General features: G+C 44.6%; 1 protein-coding gene across 7 annotated transcripts in view; it reads left to right on the forward strand.

Moving 5' to 3' along the window:
- grin2bb (glutamate receptor, ionotropic, N-methyl D-aspartate 2B, genome duplicate b) overlaps positions 1 to 21,107 on the forward strand; it is a 92,016-nt gene extending 70,909 nt beyond the window's left edge. For 5 of the 7 annotated variants that reach the window (XM_052084270.1, XM_052084271.1, XM_052084267.1 and 2 more), the window contains 10 exons: positions 6,238 to 6,352; positions 6,428 to 6,633; positions 7,589 to 7,760; positions 9,637 to 9,790; positions 11,272 to 11,397; positions 12,748 to 12,977; positions 14,191 to 14,351; positions 14,917 to 15,104; positions 16,133 to 16,371; positions 18,679 to 21,107. In XM_052084270.1, coding sequence (XP_051940230.1) covers positions 6,238 to 6,352; positions 6,428 to 6,633; positions 7,589 to 7,760; positions 9,637 to 9,790; positions 11,272 to 11,397; positions 12,748 to 12,977; positions 14,191 to 14,351; positions 14,917 to 15,104; positions 16,133 to 16,371; positions 18,679 to 21,036 — 3,949 coding nt within the window. In that variant the 3' untranslated portion in view covers positions 21,037 to 21,107. The remainder of the gene's footprint in view (positions 1 to 6,237; positions 6,353 to 6,427; positions 6,634 to 7,588; positions 7,761 to 9,636; positions 9,791 to 11,271; positions 11,398 to 12,747; positions 12,978 to 14,190; positions 14,352 to 14,916; positions 15,105 to 16,132; positions 16,372 to 18,678) is intronic. The other 2 variants (XM_052084272.1, XM_052084273.1) reach the window with 2 other exon arrangements.
- Positions 21,108 to 21,643: the final 536 nt, after the last annotated feature.

The following is a 21,643-nucleotide window of genomic DNA, read 5'->3' on the forward strand; positions in this document are numbered from 1 at the left end:
GGTTTTGGCGCTTTAAAAGGGTCATTTGAATTTCATATAACGACTCAAAAATAGATGGAATGAATATTTGATGCCGCTATGGTGCGGAAGGTGTGTTGGCATGTTCAAGCCTGGCTCAGTTTGAAATGAACGGGGGGCCCACATTATTTCAGCCCTCCTGTTCACACCGCAGGTTGCTGTTTGATGTCTGTCTGCAGCTCACCTGGGCTCATCCCAGTGGCCCACAACCGCCATGCTGCACCAGAGGACTGTTTTTCAAGGCTCTCGACTGGAAGTTGTGCCTTCCATCCCAAAGTAATTTATGCAGTGCTGCACATCATTAAATATCTCACTTGTTTTTATTTTTTACGTTTAGCCTTAGCTGTGATAAAAGCTGATTTGATCCTCTGTGGTTAAAGTATCACAACCTGTAGTTTCTCACGATTCAAACTCAAGTGTTGGCTGCAGCTTTTATCAAAGTTGTTTTGGTTGTTGTTTTTTTTTTTGTTCGAGAGTCTTTTGACAACTTGTTGTTCCAAGAAACCTTCAGAGTCAACCCATTCCATCCCACTAGTTCTCTTCCTGTTTGTTCATATTTAGAGCTGTACAAGAAATGAAAACTCGGGTCCAACTGATTAATCGGCTGATACCAGCTTTTTGCAGATGTCTTTATTTTACATAACAATACATTACAACATAGTGCCATTTAAACCCTCTCTCGCTCTCTCTCTCTTTATATATATATTGATGTATATACAGTGCACTCCGCTTAATAGAACACCATTGGGCCGAAGCGCTTCTGTTCTACTAAGCGGGGTTTCTATTAACCGGAGACACTTTATTAGGTACACCTTCAGACACGTCGACAACCAAGTTATGCACGCAGAAAAACCCCTGCTGACGAGTTAGAAGAGATATTTCGACTGTGGACGTCCATATCTTTAATCAAACAACAAAACAACAACTTTAATCAACTTCAGTCAAACATCTCAAATCACGAAAAAAATTTCGTTACTTTTGTCTGGAAACAGGAGTCCGTAATTTTGCGGTTGACTTCCCTCTCAATGCGCTGGATAAGAGGGAAGTCCTGGAAACCGCGGGCGTACCTTCTGAGAATCCGGCAATGCATCGTATCGTCGGAGTATGTCCTTCTTATCCGCAGGTGATAGCCCTCGTCTCTTGAATGAAGTTGAAGCCATTGTGACGTGCGTGTGTCTATGTGTGGAGTGACGCGTGCTACCTGTTACTGTATACGGCTAGAACTACCGCGTTTTCTCGCGATAGTGGTACAGTATCGCGATAGCTACACTTCGAAAACCACTAGTTTACAATGTTCATTGCTTACGGCCTGTTCTATTAAGCGGAGATCTGTTCTACTAAGCGGAGTATCTTTATAGGAAATTGCAAATCCGTTCCAGAGCCTTTTGCTCTATTAAGCGGATTACTCTATTAACCGGTGTTCTATTAAGCGGAGTGCACTGTATATACTGATGTGTGTGTATATATATATATATATATATATATATATGTATATATGTATATATATATATATATATATATATATGTATATATATATATATATATATATATATATGTATATATGTATGTGTGTGTGTGTATAATGTCTAGTATAATATGTATGTGTGTATATGTGGGTGTGTGTGTGCTGGTGTCATTTTTATATCCCTCCCTGCATTGCAGCGACAGACTGTTTTTTTTTGAAGCAGTCTACAATAAAAGGCAGGATTCAACATGAGTCACCATGCCGAAGCTATTTAAGCTGAAAGGTTGTTTCTATTCCCCTCACAGCCACGCAGTGAAGAGTTGGTGGGTGAAGCGTGCGCAAACATCGAGCGTGACTGCGATTGAGCTGCGTGAGATTCTCTTAGTAGCTCCTCCCCGTTGCCTTTTTTTTTCTTCTATTTCCAGTCAACTCAGAAGGGAGCACCGACATGAGAAGGGATCAAACAGCTCATAAATGCCCCGTCGATCGTATGGGCTCCAAACATGAAAAACAAGGCAAGCCGGCCCGTGTTGCCCTCCAAATCCCAGCATGCATCAGTAAAGGCGCTGGTTTAACACTGGCCTTGCATACTATTGATGAGTGATTTGTGGCACCTCTCGAAGGTGAATCGCCGACACTGATCTGACAGTGAGAGACGTCGAGAGATAGCAAGTTAAAAAAAAAAAACAGATACGCCTCTCATCCGCTGAGATTACTGTTCCCATGGCAACACAGCTGATGGTTGTGGCTGCCATGGCAACACATCACATGACATCACGTCGAGGTATACAAGCCTTCCCCTCCCTTCCCTTGCGTTGCGGTTGTACGCCTTCCAGAAGTGTGCCCGAAGCGTGCGTGCGTACAAACGTTCCCACGCCAAGTATGGAATTTAGCCATTTGCGGAAATTGACGCACAGCTCCGACAATGGGTACACACACAACTTTGTGGTCAAACAGTCAGACTACAAATGGAACGATACAGCCATCACCAACAAGCCGAAATGAAACAAGTATTTCCCCAAAGATAGTTGGAGCCTTTGATGAATTGCACCCACATTTTAACCCTTTCAGGGACAGCGGTTACTCCAGTGGACAGCTTTTCATGTTGTCAGGTGATAGGTTATCATTCGTGGTGCATGGAAGGGTTAATGAGAGCAACATCACACATCAAATTCAATCAATAGAAAGTTTTCATTCAATCAGAGCACACGTAATCTGCGTTCGGCGTGGGCTGGAGGAATTAACGCACGATTCAGTCATTCTACAGATATCTTTGTGGGTGTGCGCTTTCACCAAGATGCTGTGGAGGGCTGGCTGGGAGTGTACAGTGGTGATATCACGTGTCCCCAGCATGTCCTCCTCCAGTTAATTGTAGAGGATTTTCATCTGTGGGACGTGCCACATTTTCCTTTAGGTCACTGACTTAGATGTCAGAGCATTTTTATCACGTCATTTTCCTTTAGTTATTTTTAAAAAAATGGTAACAACTGCAATAATTGATTATCGCAATTATAGTTACAATTTTCCTGATTTTTATAGGGGTGTGGCTTAAACGTGGCCCATTGAAACACTCGGGCCCTGGAATGAGTCGACCATACCTCATTCACATCAGATCAATTATCTAGCAGAGATGGAACAAAAATGCAACCTCCCTGCCAGGGTTATTGTGGTTTGGGAATTTTTGGGAAGTTTTTTCTGACATTTGGTTTTTCTTGATTTAATATTTTTTTAATTCATTTATTTTTTCAAAAATGATTCGTTTTATTTTAATCTGCGTTTTAGCATTAGTATTATTTGTTTTTTAATTGAAATATCACCGTAAGTATAGTGTCGTAAAAATGTATCCAGCAGACTGTCACAGTATTTTAGAGCTGAGACAATCACTTCAGTTTAGTTTTGAAGCCTCATTTTATATTCTTGGTGATTTTTTTTATTTTTAATTCCCAATTCACAGCAGCAAAGTTATGAAAGGAAGAAGTAGAAGAACAAAATATTTGTCAGGGTTGTTTGCAACGCTCTTCATTGTGTTGTGTCTAATTTACAAGGCATATGTATTTTCGATTTGCAAGGACTCTTAGTAACAGTATCTGGAATTCTACTGAAAAATAGCGTGAGAGTGTTTTTTTCTTTCCCACCTCGAGCAGGCGCATGTTGCACAATGCTCAGATGAAGGTGGAAGCAAAAAGTCCTTTAAGGAGGCTTATCCCATCTTGTGTGCACAGTAGCAGGCTGCAACCAGTAATGCCTGTTGACACAATAAAGTGTGAAGCATCCACTCCATTGTGTGTGCGTGTGCGTGTGCGCGTGTGCATGTGTGCGTGTGTTTAAAAGAAGTGTGTTATTGATAGAGCCGCAGACGTCTCACTCAGAGCCATTCTGTGTTTCAGTGGGAGGTACTTGTGATTAAATCTTTGGCCCTTTGCTCATCTCTTCTTAATAGATTTATTGTCTTGTGTTTGTCTTTTCACACTTGAAGATGATGGGCTCATCCATTTAGTACTCCTTGTATGCAGACACGATATTTATTTCTCCGGCAGATTGTGTTCCGAGGCAGAACGTCTCCATGGTGACAAGCGGCCCACAGTTTGCGACGAGAGCGAGTGAGGGGAAAGAGGCGATGGCGGAGGGAGAAAAAGAACGAGATATGCACTTGTTGAGACATGTTTGCCGATATGAGTGCTCACAGGAGGTTCATACGCTTGCCCTTCCTTTCAATTTTCCCCTTTCGCCCTTGGCTCTGTTGGCCTCCTTATCCTTGACAACAGGGGTTGGGGGGGGGGCAATCAAAAGCCAGGCCAGTCACTTGTGGGCAGCTGCTTTTCTTTCCATGAAATCATTAACTGGAGTCATGTCCTTGCGCTACATCTCTATTCCCCACCCCCTCTCGCTGTTCTTGGCCACCGTTCCGTGTTGTGCCTTTATCCGACCTTCGCACGGAGCTCGCCGCTCATACCCATGTGTCAAGTGTCGAGATTAACATGGAGGGAGCACAAAATTCTTTTTGGTTTTTCTCTTTCGTCCCGAACAAACTGTCGCGCTGGAATTATTTCAACAGGCATGCAAGTGAAAAAATAAGACGGAAGCATGAAAATGATCAAATTAAATTGCTGGAACAGTCGACCAAGTGGTCAGCACATTTGTGGGGTTTGCATTCGCTCCCTTGTGCTTGCGTGGATTTTCTTCAGGAACTCCGCCTTCCTCTGACTTTTCAAAAACTTGTATTTTAGGTTAAGTGGGGGCTCTAAAGAGTGGTTAAGTGTCGATCTGTGTCCATATTTGCCCAGCCACTTGTAGAATGAGAACAAGCGGTATAGAAAAAAAAAAAGATGGATGGATAAATTCAAACAACAAACACTGTTAACCCTTTCGGGGACCGCGGTTACTACAGCGGACGGCCTATCATGTTGCATGTTATCATAATGGGTGCATGAAAGGTTTAAAATAAAAGTGAGTTATGTCACAGGTCTGTACCTCGTATTTTAACATTCTTAATTGTCATTTCAATATACAGTTAAACCTCGGTTTCCGAATGTCTGTTCTCGATCAAATCGGTTTTTGACCAAAAGTTTCGAGTATTTATGCTTCGGATTACGACCGAAAATCGGTTTTCGATCAAACTGAGGGCACCTTAATGTACCACTTGACTCCTCTCGCCTTCCTTACACGAGCAAGTGACGCTTCCTTGTGTAGCGTTCCATGGTGAGCAGATGTGATCGATAAAGATTTTTTTTTTTAAAGAGCGTAGTTTCGGTTTTCAAACAGCCTTCTGGAACGGATTATGGTCAAAAACCGAGGTCTGACTGTAGTATATAAATCAGTTCAACACTCCTGCGATTGGCTGGGGCAGATTAGAAAGCGGATTAGAAAATGGTTGGATGGATGGAAAATAAAACTCAGCAAAATGAGTCTTTATTGATCTGTCATCAGCTTTGCAAAGAACCCATGACTAGAAAGAAAATGGAAACGAACAAAAAGGCACACAGAGTTCATCCCTTCATGTTGGCTGATGTGAGGTCACACGTCCTATGATAACACGTCACAGGACACATGATGCATACGAGCCGTCGCGTCTCAAGTTTTCCGCAACCTAACAGAGATTTGGAGTTGAATTCTGGCTGCACCAATTGTGGCCATTGAAATGTTACACTGCCTGGTTGCGCGTGCACGTTTGACTTTGGTTTGGTTATCTTGACTCTTACTTTGTTTTGTGACAAATATCGGGAACTGACAGAGGATTTTCTCCGTTGATCTGTGTCACAAAGTAAGCAAAAGTAAGGTCTACGAAATGGAAAGAATCCAATAATCCTCCTGATCAGTCATACACACTTTGGACGTTCAACACATTTGAAAAGTCGTATCCGAGTCGCCATCGTGACAAATCCCCCGTCGACGTGATTTTAGTGTCTTTATGCCACTGCTGTGGTCGGAAAAGTTGCACATGTTGCTCCAGTTTAGGTCCAAGGACCTCATCTTTCTTGACAGGCTGCTTTTTTTTCTGTTCTGCCTGTCCACATCTCAAACAGACTGACAACACGGCCTCGCATGTGAACGTGGTGTAGAATTTAGATGGTGATATTTCCCACAGACTCACCCGCTCGACACCAAGCTGCTGTCGATTCCGCATTGTCTTCTGTTTGATGAAGCGTCCGATGATTACGCCTTGTTTCACCGCGCTGAAATAAGCGGCATCCTTTGTTTTTCAAATCCCCAACCCACACACGTTCTGACATTTGGGGTTGCAATCTAATTGCCAGGTACATCATGAATGTGACGTTTGAAGGGCGGAACCTGTCGTTCAGCGAGGAGGGCCACCAGATTTTTCCCAAACTGGTCATCATCCTGCTTGACAAGGACAGACAGTGGGACAGGGTAAATAGGGTGTTTGCGGCGCGGCTCTTTTGTTGCAAAAAATCCCACCCGTCACGAGGTCTCTTTGTCGCGCAGGTGGGAAAGTGGGAGAAGGGCTCTCTGGCCATGAAGTACCACGTATGGCCTCGCTTTGAGCTCTACTCGGCGGCGGAGGAGCACGAGGACCACCTGTCCATCGTCACGCTGGAGGAGGCGCCTTTTGTCATCGTGGAGGACGTGGACCCGCTGAGTGGCACCTGCATGAGGAACACCGTGCCTTGTCGTAAACAGCTCAAACTCAGGTGAGGGAGGCTGCTCCTAGAAGTGGTCCTGAGTGATGACACTTTGTTTTTTTAGGTTTTCATTTAGGTAGGTTCTGCATATGGAAAATAGATTTTCATCCATCCATCTATCCATTTTCTAATCCACTTGATCCTCATGAGGGTCGCGGGGCTTGTTGGGGCCTGTCCAAGCTGTCTTTGGGCGGTAGGTGGGCTCACCCTGAACTGGTTGCCAGCCAATCGCAGGGCACACATAGACAAACAACCATTTGAACACTCAAACACTTTTGGATTTGAGTGAGAAGGCCTACATTGGCCCATCCTGCACTGTTTTGCACTTGATTTAAAAAAAAAATTATTCCCTTATGTTCCCTAGACTTTAACTGCCAATTGTCTCAAACTGATATGAAGGTGCAAGAGCAAATGAGACTATGCAGCGTAACCCCTATTTGAACTACAGTATGTCGAATTTTTCCGTGACCTAAATAAACGACAGTGTGTAAATGGAGGTATAAACATTCACCGGCACACACTTCACAGCCTTGGTCACAGACAGCTACACCCCTGTGTTCTCATTATTGCATAATTTATGGAATATATTGCAGTACCTCAGTCATCATGAAGGTGGCTCACATGCATGATATGAATTCATAAACCTGTGACATTCTACTGGCGGAGTTGTCTTTGCGCCTTCATTTCACTTCAAAGAACACAATCAAACATACTCTGCCCTTTGCATGACATCTGCTTCGAACAACACGCAGCGTTACTATTAAAAAGCGCCTTTGCATTTGCATGACTTCTTAAGCCCCCGACTTTGCACTACTTAACAGTCTCCTGGCTCTTGGCATACTGTATTCTATTTATTGCCAGATTGCTTTGTCACACTGTGGAAATGTGTGATTGAAATGTTTTTTGAAATGTGAACCTATTTTAACATTTACATTTTTCCTCCCTCCCCCTTTTCACCTGTCAGCAACCAAACGGGCGATTCTGGCATCTACATCAAGCGCTGCTGCAAAGGATTTTGCATCGACATCCTGAAGAAGATCGCCAAGGCGGTTAAGTTCACCTATGACCTCTACCTGGTCACTAACGGTAAACACGGCAAGAAGGTGAACGGGACGTGGAATGGAATGGTTGGAGAGGTGAGGATGTTTTAATAATATGTTATTAGAATGAAGTGAAAGTCAAAAAAAAAAAAACATTGTGTTAATGCATTCATACATAGTGTGGTTTAAAAATGTTCTGAGAATAAAGTTTTACGATACAAAAAGTGTATTTTCTAATTATAGGGTACTATGAGTCATGTTGTTACAAGAAAAAAAATTAAATCGTCTGAGGCAAATGGAATTAAATAGGCTCACAAATGTTCAAGTTTTCAAGATGCGCGACGCCACACATTTCTACTTTTTGCCGTCCTCTTTGCATTTTTTTTGTGTCATGGCAAAGCTTGCTTCCGACTTGGTGTCTTATTATAGAATGTACTCGAAATGATGAAAATGAAATCATGTTACAAAAGAGATATTTCAAATCCAAAGTACGAATGTTTTCCCCTTTTGAAAAGTAAGAATCCCCCTAGAATCAAACATACTTTCCCAGCCTTCTCTGCCACGCCTTCAGACAGTAACGGAAACATGATTTCGGAAATGCGCAGTTCCGAAATCACGCCCACCTTGATGTCATCTCCAAAAATCACACTGAGTCAGGTTTGCGTGAGGAGGGAGGTTGCTCCAGCACGCGGCTGTTCTTCTCGGCCAGAAATTGTCCCATTCTAAGGCCATTAATATCCTGTCACATTTTCTCACCTCTTCTCACGCACTGAACGAATCAAACACTGGAGAATCTCTTGAGGGAAGTGCCGGGTGCTCATCCGCCACATTGATGGGGAAAACTTGTAGTTTGTGCTTGAAATATGTCTTGTGTGACACCAGTACTCAAACTTAAAATAATGTTGCAATATTATGATCATAAAGATATCTGTGTCAAGATGAGTGCTGACGACAGAGTCATATTTCTGTGCGTATTAGAAACGCATGAGTCGATGCTTCGTCACAACAGCATCACTATGAACAGTGAGACAAAATTCGTTTGTTCCCGAGAACAGACTGAAATTAACTCATTTGCCAGACTTGTGCAATCATCAGCTTTTTTTCCAATTAAAAAGCAACATAGAAATAAGTGTCTTAATTACAATCATCTCTTCCGAATTGTCTTGTATTAAGCATTCTGTCTCGTCAGTCACTCCCTTTCCAGATGTTTGTTGTTGATACTGCAGCCAGGAAGTGATTGTCATTGTGCCTGCAGGAATTTACATTTTAGATAGGCCTAATTAAATCATCTGAAAGGCTTATGGCTATTTCACATCATCAAGCACATGTTCCCCCCTCCCTCCACCTGGTCTGAGGGGACGCGAGTCATCAGCTACGCACAACCTCGGGTGGAGCACACTGAGGCCCTTCACGGTAGATGGAGAGGGAAACTGTGCTTGTGTCTTAAATTCCACACACTTGAGGCATTATCTCGTAGTCAAGAATCAATCTGATGTGCCACTTGATTGATCATGGCAAGGGACAGTTGACATTAATATCGTCTTCCCCGAAATAGGTTAACCTGTGCAGCCAAATACAACAATACAACACCCCCTGCAGGTGGTGTATTATTTCCAAAAGGTACACGCTCTGTAGATTGCGGTTATGCTGATGGAAAGTGCACCAGTGGCCTAAGCAGCTAACCAGTTAGCTCTGGGGAGCACAGAAGATGATAATGCGTCAGAAAGAGAAATAAAACAATTCCTTCTTACCTATTTTCATAGCCTAATGCTGTAGAACTTCAGGCTGAATATACCCGAACAAACCCATAGGGAGGACGATAATACTTTTTTTCCCTCTCTCCTGTGGTTATTCCACACATGGAGTTCTTTTACTTGACGTTACGTTCACTGAGCGCCTCTCCCCCTGGGTCTGTCTGTGTGCGTGTGTGTGTGTGTGTGTGTGTGTGTGTGTGTGTGTGTGTGTGTGTCAGGTGGTGCTTAAGAACGCTCACATGGCGGTGGGCTCGCTCACCATCAACGAGGAGCGGTCCGAGGTCATCGACTTCTCCGTGCCCTTCATCGAGACGGGAATTAGTGTCATGGTTTCCCGTAGCAACGGGACCGTGTCACCCTCTGCCTTCCTTGGTGAGAACACGATATAGGAGGGACCTACACATATATAATGAAAAACTCACCTCTTCGCTGTTTTGTGGGGGTCATACTAAAGCCAGGTCTTATAAAAATATTGCGTTGGCGCTATCTTTTGGCCAAGGAACTATTTGAAGTGAGCGAAGGAACTTCATGTAATGAGGCCACAGCCTTGTCTAATTCAACAAAAATGCTTTGCTACCATCTTGTGGCATCTTTAGGTAATTACAAATCTTTATGGGCGAGTGTCAACTCCTCACAGATTTTCACTATTTGCGGCAGGTCTCTTTTCCTGTCCCCAGCAAATTGCTGCGGTTCACTGCATGTACATGTGGCGGTGATAATTCTCACTTCTGATTGAGACTGCCAGAGAAAATCTCATTCAACACTTTGTTTATCACATAAATTATCCATCCATGCATTCGTTTTACCAAATTGATCATCCTTATTTTTCCCACAATGAATGCCCCATTGCCCTCATTTTTACCGGCACAAAATCTAAGAAAGTACCAAAAGAAAGAGAACTCCACCCACAAAAACAAGGCCCAAGATCATCATTGCATCAAAATAGAAACTTTTTGATCGGCTTTACACGATTAGCATTTTTCGTGACAATCAATCAAATTGTTTTATTGTTACTGATAACTGATCTAATCACAAGATGGAGCAACGGGCCTTTTAAATCAACTTGTTTATGATTTGATACGACCGATCACATTTTGGTGTAATAAAGCACGCGTGTCATCCTCAAGGCCAGATCGGGCCCGCCACATCATTTTACGTGGCCCGCAAAAGCAAATCAATAATAATAAGAATAAGAAAATAAGAGTGATACTGTAGGCGGCCCGGTAGTCCAGTGGTTAGCACGTGGGCTTCCCAGTGCAGAGGTACCGGGTTCGATTCCAGCTCCGGCCTCCCTATGGAGTTTGCATGTTCTCCCCGGGCCTGCGTGGGTTATCTCCGGGTGCTCCGGTTTCCTCCCACATTCCAAAAACATGCATGGCAGGCTGATTGAACGCTCTAAATTGTCCCTAGGTGTGAATGTGAGCGTGGATGGTTGTTCGTCTCTGTGTGCCCTGCGATTGGCTGGCAACCGATCCAGGGTGTCCCCCGCCTACTGCCCGAAGACGGCTGGGATAGGCTCCAGCACCCCCCGCGACTCTAGTGAGGATAAAGCGGGTCGGAAGATGAATGAATCAATGAGTGATACTGTAGTAATATGAATAAACCATTGACTTATTTATATAGTTTCAGTCAAAACGGCCCTCCAGGGGAAACTGGTCCCTGACAAAAATGAGTTGGACAGCCCTGGTGTAAAGTCTACTTTTGTGTTTGTTGTTGCGCTGGCTCAAATGTTGAAAAACACAACAACTCTTGTTTTGGCTTCCATTGGATTGTGCAGCTGTTGCACCGCAGTTCTCTGTGAGTTGAATAAACATTCACTCAACACCTAACCTAACACCAGCCTTGTGTTGCAGAGCCCTTCAGTGCTGACGTGTGGGTGATGATGTTTGTGATGCTGCTGATCGTGTCCGCCGTTGCCGTGTTTGTGTTTGAGTACTTCAGCCCGGTGGGTTACAATCGCTGCCTGGCAGACGGCAGAGGTGAGTGGCTTGCACACACACACACACACACACACACACACACACATTATGGCACTGACTCATTTGGCGCCCCGTTGAGTTACCTTGAATTTTCAATTTTTCTATTATCACCCATGAAGGGAGCTGCGAGTTTCGACTCATGGAGCATTTACTTCCATTGTCACTCACTTGAGGTATTTTTTTCTCTAATAAAAGGCTTTTTTAACACAATCAGACAAGTGTCAAAGACTGAGCACTCTTACTGTGCCCCTCTCAAGTATTACACCAGTGTTACGCAACCTTCCCCTCCTGGTTTGTAAAAAGGCCGAATGCGCTCAGGCGCTTCTGTTACTGTGCATTGGAAATAGTTGTCAGTTTGAACAATGCGCGCAGCATAACGTAGCGCCACTGCCCGCTGGGTGTCAAAATGCAGTTCCTAGGCAGCAGGGCGGTTTCAATCAATTTTCCCATCAAAGCCGGCAAATTCGATTTCTTAGCTTTTCCTGTCGGTTTTATAGAGCCAGACTGCCAGGATTCAATTGGCCTGGTGCAACAGCAGCCACTCAAGATAAAATCTCTCATCGGTAAAACTGTTTGCTTTTGCTCAAGGGACTGAAATGTGTATTTAAGTTGGAGAAATGTTTCCTTGTGTCGTCTTTTGTGTCGTCCTGAGCATGCTCCTGCTCCAGATGTAGAACAATTGTAACATGTCTAGCACCGCCCCCTCCTGTTTTTCACCCTCCTCCAGCTTGTCATAACTGCAGGGCACACATCGACAAACAACCATTCGCTCGCACCTAGAGACAATTTAGATTGTTCCATTGACCTGCCACGCATGTTTGGAATGTGGGAAGAAACTGGAGTACCCGGAGAAAACCCACGCAGGCACGGGGAGAACATGCAAACTACACACAGGAAGGCCATTGCCGGAATCCAACCCTGCACCTGTGCGCTGTGCGGCCCGCGTGCTAATCAATCGCCCATCGTGCCGCCGCCTCTCTAATAGTATCAAAACTGAAGATTGCTGAAAAAAAAAAACTTTTTCATGCACTTGACACAATCATTTGAAAATAATAATATAATTATAGTAATTTCTACTTAGGATGTACATTTGTGAGTAAATTGAGCCGAGTTTATGACTTCAGTATACGGGTATGTGTATATGTGACTTTTTGGTTGGTGGTATGCAGTCAGATTTTTCGACAACGCAATGTCAAATATGACTCATTACTAGACCAACAAAGCAGGTGGTAAGTTTACAATCGCCAACAAATAAAAAATGAGAATCAACAATACATCCACCAGTACTTCCATCAGCATTCTTTGTTTCCTCATCATCTCTCGTGTTTATTTTCTTCTCTCGCTTGCCAGAACCCGGCGGTCCATCCTTCACCATCGGAAAGGCCATCTGGCTGCTTTGGGGTCTGGTGTTCAACAACTCTGTTCCAGTGCAGAATCCCAAAGGCACCACCAGTAAGATCATGGTGTCAGTGTGGGCCTTTTTCGCTGTCATCTTCCTGGCTTCCTACACTGCCAACCTGGCAGCCTTCATGATCCAGGAGGAGTATGTGGACCAGGTGTCGGGCCTGTCAGACAAAAAGGTGGGAACGCACGTTAAGCTGAGCGTTTCTGGGGTGCTGGAACAGAATCTAAATGTGCTGCAGGTGGAGATTATGACCTCCTTGGAGGAGGAAGTTATGTGTGTTAGTTTGGTCATTGCCTTCATATTTCGCTGGAAGTTTTCTCTTAAGAAACAAACTGCTAAGGTTGAAAACTATTCGAGAGCGCTGGTCATAAAAGTAGTGATTTAACCCAGATTTTACTTGTTGTATTTATTTATTTATTTTACAATCACACAAATGTAATCAGTGAAGAGTTCAAACGCAAATGCTACCAAGCGTCATTGACACAAAAAAATGGAGCGACGTCTACTAGCTTAGTGCCTAGCATGGCATCGTTTGATGCCGTCTTTCCTAATGCTACAAAACCAAGCATCGACTATGTAAATTTTCATTGACAATAAAGGTGTCACTGAAAAAAAACTCAACAAGCGTCATATGCAATTGACTTCGGGCAAGTTGACGTGGTGCATTTTAAGCATTTGTAACAATGAGGTCACTTTGGAAAGAAGTACACTGTACAGTCCTAAAAATAAAAAATGTGAATAAAACAAAAACAATACCTTCGGTCTTTGCTCTTAATGAATGTTTTATGTAAAGGTCATTCGTTTCCCAGATGCTTATATTACATAAAATAAGCTTAATTATAAATCGGCCAAATGCTTTACTTTGATAGCAAGTGGTGACATGTATTCTCTTTTTAAATGTGAGTTTGTCTCCTTTACTTACCTTCCCATGACTGTTCTTCATCTTCACACATCCTTTTCTTAACTGGGCTGCCAATTAAGAAGTTTAATTGGTCAAACAACACGAGGAATTAAGCTTGATGCTCATTTCTAAAAACGAGATGTTAAAGTGGAACAATTTTTTGTCATTTTCCGTGCTTTTTAGGAATTTGTAAACTCGGTTTAATGAGCTGCAGAACACTTTTTAATGTTACTTTTTATTACGGCGTGTTAGTCCTTGAGATTTTCCCATGTACGTCAGCCCTCTTATCACGACTCCAAACATTTAGCTCATTTAGGCTTCCCAAAGCATCGTTCTGTCCTCTGCTCAACAGTGCATTAAAGGCTATTTGATGCGTCTCAGTGCCTTTTCTATGCTAACGAGCACTCCTCTGTCATTTTCTCTTTGTGGTTTCTTTTTCCGGAAACCGCCATCACCACCCCGCTCCCCCCGACTTCAACAACAACAGTTCCAGAAGCCTAACGAGTTCTCGCCGCCGTTCCGCTTTGGCACCGTGCCCAACGGGAGCACAGAGCGCAACATCCGCAACAACTACCGGGACATGCACACCTACATGACCAGCTTCCACCAGAAAAATGTGGACGAGGCCCTGTACAGTCTCAAGACTGGGTGAGGAGGGGACAGGGGAGCGGCTTCGGGGGAGGAAGATGAATGGAGGGACTGACGCGGGGATGAAAGAGAGGAGAGAAAAAAAAGTTTCTCTAATGATGCAATCAGAAGAAAATATGATGAAGTACACAGAGGAGGGAGACGAGTGTTCTGAGCAGTGTGGGTGGGCACTCGTATAAAGCAACTGATGTTACGGCGACTGCCTCTCAAAACTAACTAATAACTCATCCAGTGTTGATGTTGAAAGTGCAAATTTGATGTGACAGTGTGGATTTGAAAGATACCATGTTTGATTACTAAAACCAAGTAAACCAAAAAAAAAGGCCACACTGCTCACTTCAGGTAGATGCCTGTGATTTCTCCCAGCCAAATCAGTGAAAAAGGGGAACAATCATCATGAAAAATACAATTAAAGAACTGCCCGCTTCTCGCCCCAAAGTCAGATAAGGATCCAGCTGTCTCTGACCCTAATAAGTCTAAAAATTGAGAAATGGATGGACAGAAAGGGATATGATGGTTCTGTGTTTAAAAAAATAAAAAAAAACTTCTCTGTTATGCTCGGCAGTAAACTGGACGCCTTCATCTATGACGCCGCAGTGCTTAACTACATGGCGGGAAGGGATGAGGGCTGCAAGCTGGTCACCATTGGCAGCGGCAAGGTGTTTGCCTCCACCGGATACGGCATCGCCATCCAGAAAGACTCGGGTTGGAAACGGGCTGTGGACCTCGCCATCCTCATGCTGTTTGGAGATGGTGAGGCCTTGAAAACGCTGATATGGTGCCCTTTGGGATTTATGACGATCACAGAACTAGAACTCTAAGACTGAGCAATACGTGCATGAAAAATAAGTCGCAAGTCCTGACAATCACGAGTGTTGCCTGAAATGACTGATTTGCAGATTTGCCAGTATTTACATAATTATGTAATGTCAAACATTTAGATTGACAAGATTTTTCCATGACAAACGAGTCATTTCCATCATGAGTGCTGCTTTTAATGATTGGCATGTAGAGTGACTGATGATGGCTTTCAGACCAAGTCACCAGGCCCACCAATCACTAGTTCTGTTTGTAATGATGGACAAGTAGACTCGCCAATCTTATTGATGCTCATGATAAAACATGGCAAAGCCATCTCTCTCAAAGTAATCCCAAACACAGAGATTAAACAAGTTAACTCCTCCCTAAAATTGACTCATTCATGCTCATTTGCACAAACAATATTAGTGTATTAGCCAAGCATTGAGGAACAATATTCACCACTTGATCACCCTCCCTAGGCTCTCGCTCTCTCTCTCTCCCTCTCTCTCTCTCACTCACACATAGCAAAGAAAAACAAACCATCGGGGCAAATCCAGCAAATCTCTCTGGACGTGTCCTACCCCCCTTGAGAGCCCCCAAGGATATGGGAATAAGATGGACACATTTTAGGGTGGAAATACTTCTCACATGACCATGTGAACTTCCTCCCTGTGGACTGTCAACTCCCAGTAGGCAATTGTTTTTTGTTTTTGTTTTTTTTTTTTTTATCCCGCAACAAAGAATGATCAGCCTTGCATAAGCAATCCGTAATGAGGATGATCTTCTGCGGGGCGTTGGGTTCAAATAATGTAACGTGACGTTTGTTCCCCATACATGAGACCCGAGCTGTTTTTGGCAACAACTAGCCACCCGAAAAAAATATGTCCTTAATTCCCCACTCACACTCTCACCTGAGGCAAACTCCCTCAAGAGCTTGCATATCGCTAACCGCAAACATGCCGTATCTCCGCTTCTTCCAGGTGAGATGGAGGAGTTCGAGGCATTATGGCTGACAGGTATCTGCCACAATGAGAAGAACGAGGTTATGAGCAGTCAGCTGGATGTGGACAACATGGCGGGAGTCTTCTACATGCTCGGGGCCGCCATGGTTCTGTCACTCATCACCTTCATCTGTGAACATTTGTTCTACTGGCAGCTGCGCTTCTGCTTCATGGGCGTGTGTTCCGGAAAGCCCGGGGTCACCTTCTCGATTAGCAGGGTGAGTGTACATGTGTGTTATTTGGGATTCCTCATCACACATTTGTCTGTTTTGGAGAATTACGCGTCGTCTGCCATTGTCGTTTTATTTTTACATTCAGATTTCTGTTTCCTGGCTCCTTACAATACATTACATATCCATTTTCAGATCATGTCGACATATGAGCACTACACTCATTCCTGAACAAAAATGTTCCAACACAACAGAAGTCCAAGTCTTTCTGGTCATGACAGAGCGAACTGTCAATCCAGTGAATGTTGAACCGATATGTACTCGCTTTGTGGCACGTTTGCAGCTCGTGATCTAAAAGTCTGTTGGAAGAGTTGAAAGTACTTTACAGTGTTTCTTTGGCGGGTCATTTAACAAGGTGTCTTAGTGTTATTGCGGGTTGTTTCGTTCGCCTGAAATAGCCATTTGAGAGGTAATTCATTAGCATAATGTTACCTTTTCAGCGCGAGGGTTGTTGCACGTGAACGCTCTCAGCTATCATTTGTCAAACAAAAGGACACCGGTGTTTGTGTGTTTGTGCAAACTGAAATCGTTTCTAATTGTCATTTTGTTTAACGCCCACTGAGACTGACCTTAGAAGTCAGAATTGGCATTGAGCACTTGAGCAATTTCTTTTGTCTGGTGGCCATATGCAGTGTGAAGCTACAAATCTGCCCTGATTGCTTTGAAAGTGTGATATTTTTCAAGGAGCGCACCACTGAGACGTCTATCTATGCTCTCAATCGGATTTGATATTTAGTGGTTCAGCATGCCCAATATCCATTTGAGAAACATTATAGGTATTGATTTTTTTTTAATGACAAAATGATAAATGATGAAAAATGGAATTAGTAGCAAGACAAAGAGTTGGCAGGAAAAGACCCTGGTGTGCCGGTAACCTCTATTCTGTTATATTTCAGAGCAGCCATAGGAGGTCTAGATGTAGAGAGATCAGATCAAACATTCCCATGAGAGCAGCTGCCATTCACCCAAGCACCCAGAAACAGATATAAAAGAGACACAAGAAGAATAAAGAAAAATGTGCTGATGTCGGGTATCACTGGTTGATGTAAAGTATACTGTACATCCTGTAGTCAAAAATAACTCCCTCATAAACGGTGAAATGCCTTTGAGGAAACATGTTTGGTTCCGTCTTGTGGCTCACCGGCCTTTGACCGCTCAGATTTGAAAGAGTGTAGCTGACAGGACTATCAGAAGCATCGTCTAACTGTTTTGCATACAGACAACAAATCATGTGAATTTTGATGAATGAGGTGAAGTGAAACGTCTGTCAGTAAGTGGTGTAATAAGCATGCCAGTCCAGTAGGTGGCAACATCCCTCTTCAAGACACTTGCACGTACACGAGAGGTGCAACTAATCCAAAGCCATCCATGATTACTTTTCAGCATCGTATATGCAGATAATCATAGAACGATGACTGAATTTTAGGATACGGTAGCTGTGTAATAAATGGACACTTTCGTGTCACGTGTGATACTGTTGCAGTCCAAGCCCAAATTGAACATTTGCATAGGTTTCTGTTTTCTGTTTTCATTCATGTAAAAAAGAAAAGAAAAAAAAAAATATATATATATATATATATATATATATATATATATATATATATATATTATCCAAGTGAAAAATGTTCATGTAAAATTGAAAATCAAAATTGTTATTTCAGTAAATATTTGCATTTGGCACATAGAAAACTGATTCATGATTCTATGTTGATGAGAGCATTAAAATGGGGGGAAAATAGGACAAAAAAAGTAAAAGGAAATTCAGAAACGATAAAAAATGTGTGAGTAATCACGATTAATTTTTCAGTCCATTTGAGTTAATTATGACAATTGCATTTTTAATTAGATTAAATATTTTAATCGTTTGACTGCTCTAATATATATATATATATATATATATATATATATATATATGAACAAGCTCTATAATGTTCTAAACATGCAAAAAAACAATGGTCCAGAATGACATTGTTTTTATCCATTGTCAATAATAAGAAACAAAATCTAAAGAAAAACTGCTGTATAAATGGCCCCAGCAGAGCTGCAAATTCTCTCATACACTTGACTTGACACTCAAGTGCTTGCACTTCTTCGGAATTAAGATTTAACCAACCAGTCTTGACAGGCACTTTTACTAATCCCCGTCTAAATTATGAAGTCTTTGGTACTCGACTTCTTTTTTACTGCTCATCTCGTTCTTGTTTTCACTTTTCTTCCCTTCTCCTCCCACTTCATCTCTCTTACCCTCCCCGTCTCCCTTTACCTGCCGGCTCATTTCCCATTCCCATGCTCCAGGGTATCTACAGCTGCATACACGGAGTACAAATTGAGGAAAACAAATCAACCATAGACTCACCTTCATCATCCATCAAGAAGAACATGAACAATACCCACTCGAACATCTTGAGGTTGCTCCGCACTGCCAAAGACATGACTGCGGTGCCGGGCATTAATGGCTCTCCGCACGCGGCCCTGGAGTACAACCATGGTGGCCGTGAATCGGCCATCTATGACGTTCAGGAGCACCGCCGCAGCATCGTAGGGCACCCTGCGGACTGCAAGGCCGCACCACCCTACATGCAAGAGGACAACAGGTTCACTGACTACATCAGCGAGGTGGAGAGGACTTTTGGGAATTTGCCCCTGAAGGACAACAACTTGTACCAGGACCATTACCGGCACCACCACCCAGTCTCAGCTTTGGGTATGTCGGGCCCCCCACCTAATAGGCCGCGTAGCTTAGGCAGTGCTAGCTCATTGGAAGGGGGCATGTTCGATTGCGAAAGTTTAGGGGGAGGAGTCGCACCCATCTTCACCACCCAGCCCCGCCCCTCCATGACTCACAGGAATACCAATAAGTTTGACCTGATTGCAGGTCACCCCCCCGCGGATTCCAATCAAGTTGGGTTCAAGGGAAGCAATGTGTACGGGAGGTTTTCGTTCAAAGGAGGTGCATCCAGTACGGGGCTCATCGGGGGTCACGAGAGGTACTGCGGTGGAGGTGGGGGTGGGGGAGGCTCGGGGGGTGACGATGCAAACATCCGCTCGGACGTGTCGGATATCTCCACTCACACGGTCACCTATGGCAACCTGGAGGGCAACGCCAAGCGGCATAAGCAGTACAGGGACAGCCTGAAAAAGAGGCCAGCCTCTGCCAAGTGCAGGCGGGAGCAAGACGAGATAGAGCTGAGCGGCTTCCGAAGGAGACCCCACCACCACACCGTCCACCACCACTTCCCTCACGGGCCACTGGCGCACCGCACCATCTCACCTCCCCTGGAGCGGAAGCGAGGAGGGGGTAACGCTTCACCTTACTTATTCCGCAAAGACAAAGAGAACTTGAGGGAATTCTATGCGGAACAATTCCGCTCTAAGGAGGGCAAGTGGGAGCAAGAGGGTGGAAGTGGAGGAAGTGGTGTGGGCGTCGGTAGCGGTGGTGGTATCTGTCAAAGCTTAGTTCCTGTGGAGGACTTTCTCAAAAGTAAATGCAAGAAGCAGGAGTTGAAAGGTGGGCTTGGCTCAGTGTCGGCTGGCCAGCATGCCCACACCTGCTGGGAGAAGGGCGTTTCCGGACTGGGAGGAGGTGGCATAGCTGGTGGTGACTGGGAGTGTCGCAACTGCCACAGTGTGTGTCACCACAGCGGAGCGGCGGGGAGCTCCTGCCCAGCTAGTGGAATCGGGGCGAGCAGCGTTCGCCCCAGCTCCGCGAGCTGCAAGCGCTGCGACTCCTGTAAGATTCAGCCGAGCAACCTCTACAACATCAGCGAGGATAACAATGTCGCGTTTGCCGCAGGGAAAAGCAACGTGGGCCAAACACCGACTCAGAGCAGGAAGCTTGGGCCGGGTGGGCGGGTCTTACGGAGGCAGCATTCTTATGACACATTTGTAGACCTGCAGAGGGAGGGGTCAGGTCGTATGGGCGGGGCTGGCGGGGGCGTTGGCGGCCAGTTTGCCCAGCCCCGCAGCGTGAGTCTGAAAGACAAAGACCGCTACATGGAGGGCCCCAGCCCGTACGCTCAGATGTTTGAGAGGTACGCAGGGGAAAGAGAGTCTCCCATGTTTGGAGGAATAGGCGGAGACAGGGCGCAAGGAGGCTCCTCCTTTAGTTTGTTTCGCGGAGGCGAAGGTGGGTTGCACCGGCGGTCCGTGGGGGAGCGAGACCTAAGGGACAGGGACAGGGCTATGATGGGCGGTGGGAGTGGTAGTGGTGGTGGCAGAGGCGCCGGGACTTACTCCTTGTCTAAATCTCTCTACCCAGATAAGGTGAACCAGAACCCCTTCGTCCCAACCTTCGGCGATGACCAGTGTCTTTTACACGGTGCCAAACCGTACTACATCAAAAAGCCACAGACGCAGCAACAGCAGCAGCAACTACTCAACAACAGCCGAGGAGGAGGGGACTTCCGGGGCTCCATGGGGGCGACTTCTTATTTGCCTGCGTCGGCCACGGCTGGGGTGATGTCCAATGTAGCCCCCAGGTTCCCCAAAGATCTGTGTATGGGCGGGGCGGGCGGCCCCATGAGCAACCACCTCGGGGTCAACAAGCTCATGCCCGGCAGTCGGGACACGTTAGGTTTGGGGCAACGACCCTTCAATGGTGCAAGCAATGGACACGTTTATGAAAAGCTCTCCAGCATAGAGTCGGACGTCTGAGGGGGAGAAGAGAAGCAACAAAGTGGGCGAAGACAAATAAGGAAAACGGAGAACAACAACAACAACAACAAACTGTGCAGTGCAATGGCCTCTTTGCGCGAAGAGAAGGTGACGACACCAGTGGGTTTTGTTCTCATGCCACTAAACGCTACCCTCTGGACGATGCGCCACGGCTACTCAAAGCCGGACTGTGGTCGAGTCCCATGGACGGCAAGTTTTCAGCGACAAGGGAGTATTGTGGTGCTGGGAAGGAGGTAGGGAAAGACAGACGGAGGAGCTGCTCTCTTTATAAGCTCATCGTTCCAAAACAACTTTTTTTTCTCTCACACAACGGTACTTACAATCAGTCATGAATGAGAAATCAACACTGCTGAAGCAACAGGGTAAATTAACAATAATTGTACCACTAGTGTTAATATTATTACCGAATACTACTAAATTGTTTCGAGATGACTGGTTTGTTTTTCAATTTTATTTATTCAAGTAGTGTTTGTATGATGTTGATTGTTTCTTTTGCTTACCAACTTCACAGGAGAATTGTGGACCACTTTGAATATTTTGGGTGCTCCTGTCATTTTGGATTCTTCTTTGCAATGAATTATTCCTT

Source organism: Hippocampus zosterae, chromosome 13, assembly GCF_025434085.1.
Source record: "Hippocampus zosterae strain Florida chromosome 13, ASM2543408v3, whole genome shotgun sequence".
Classification (NCBI taxonomy): Eukaryota; Metazoa; Chordata; class Actinopteri; order Syngnathiformes; family Syngnathidae; genus Hippocampus; species Hippocampus zosterae.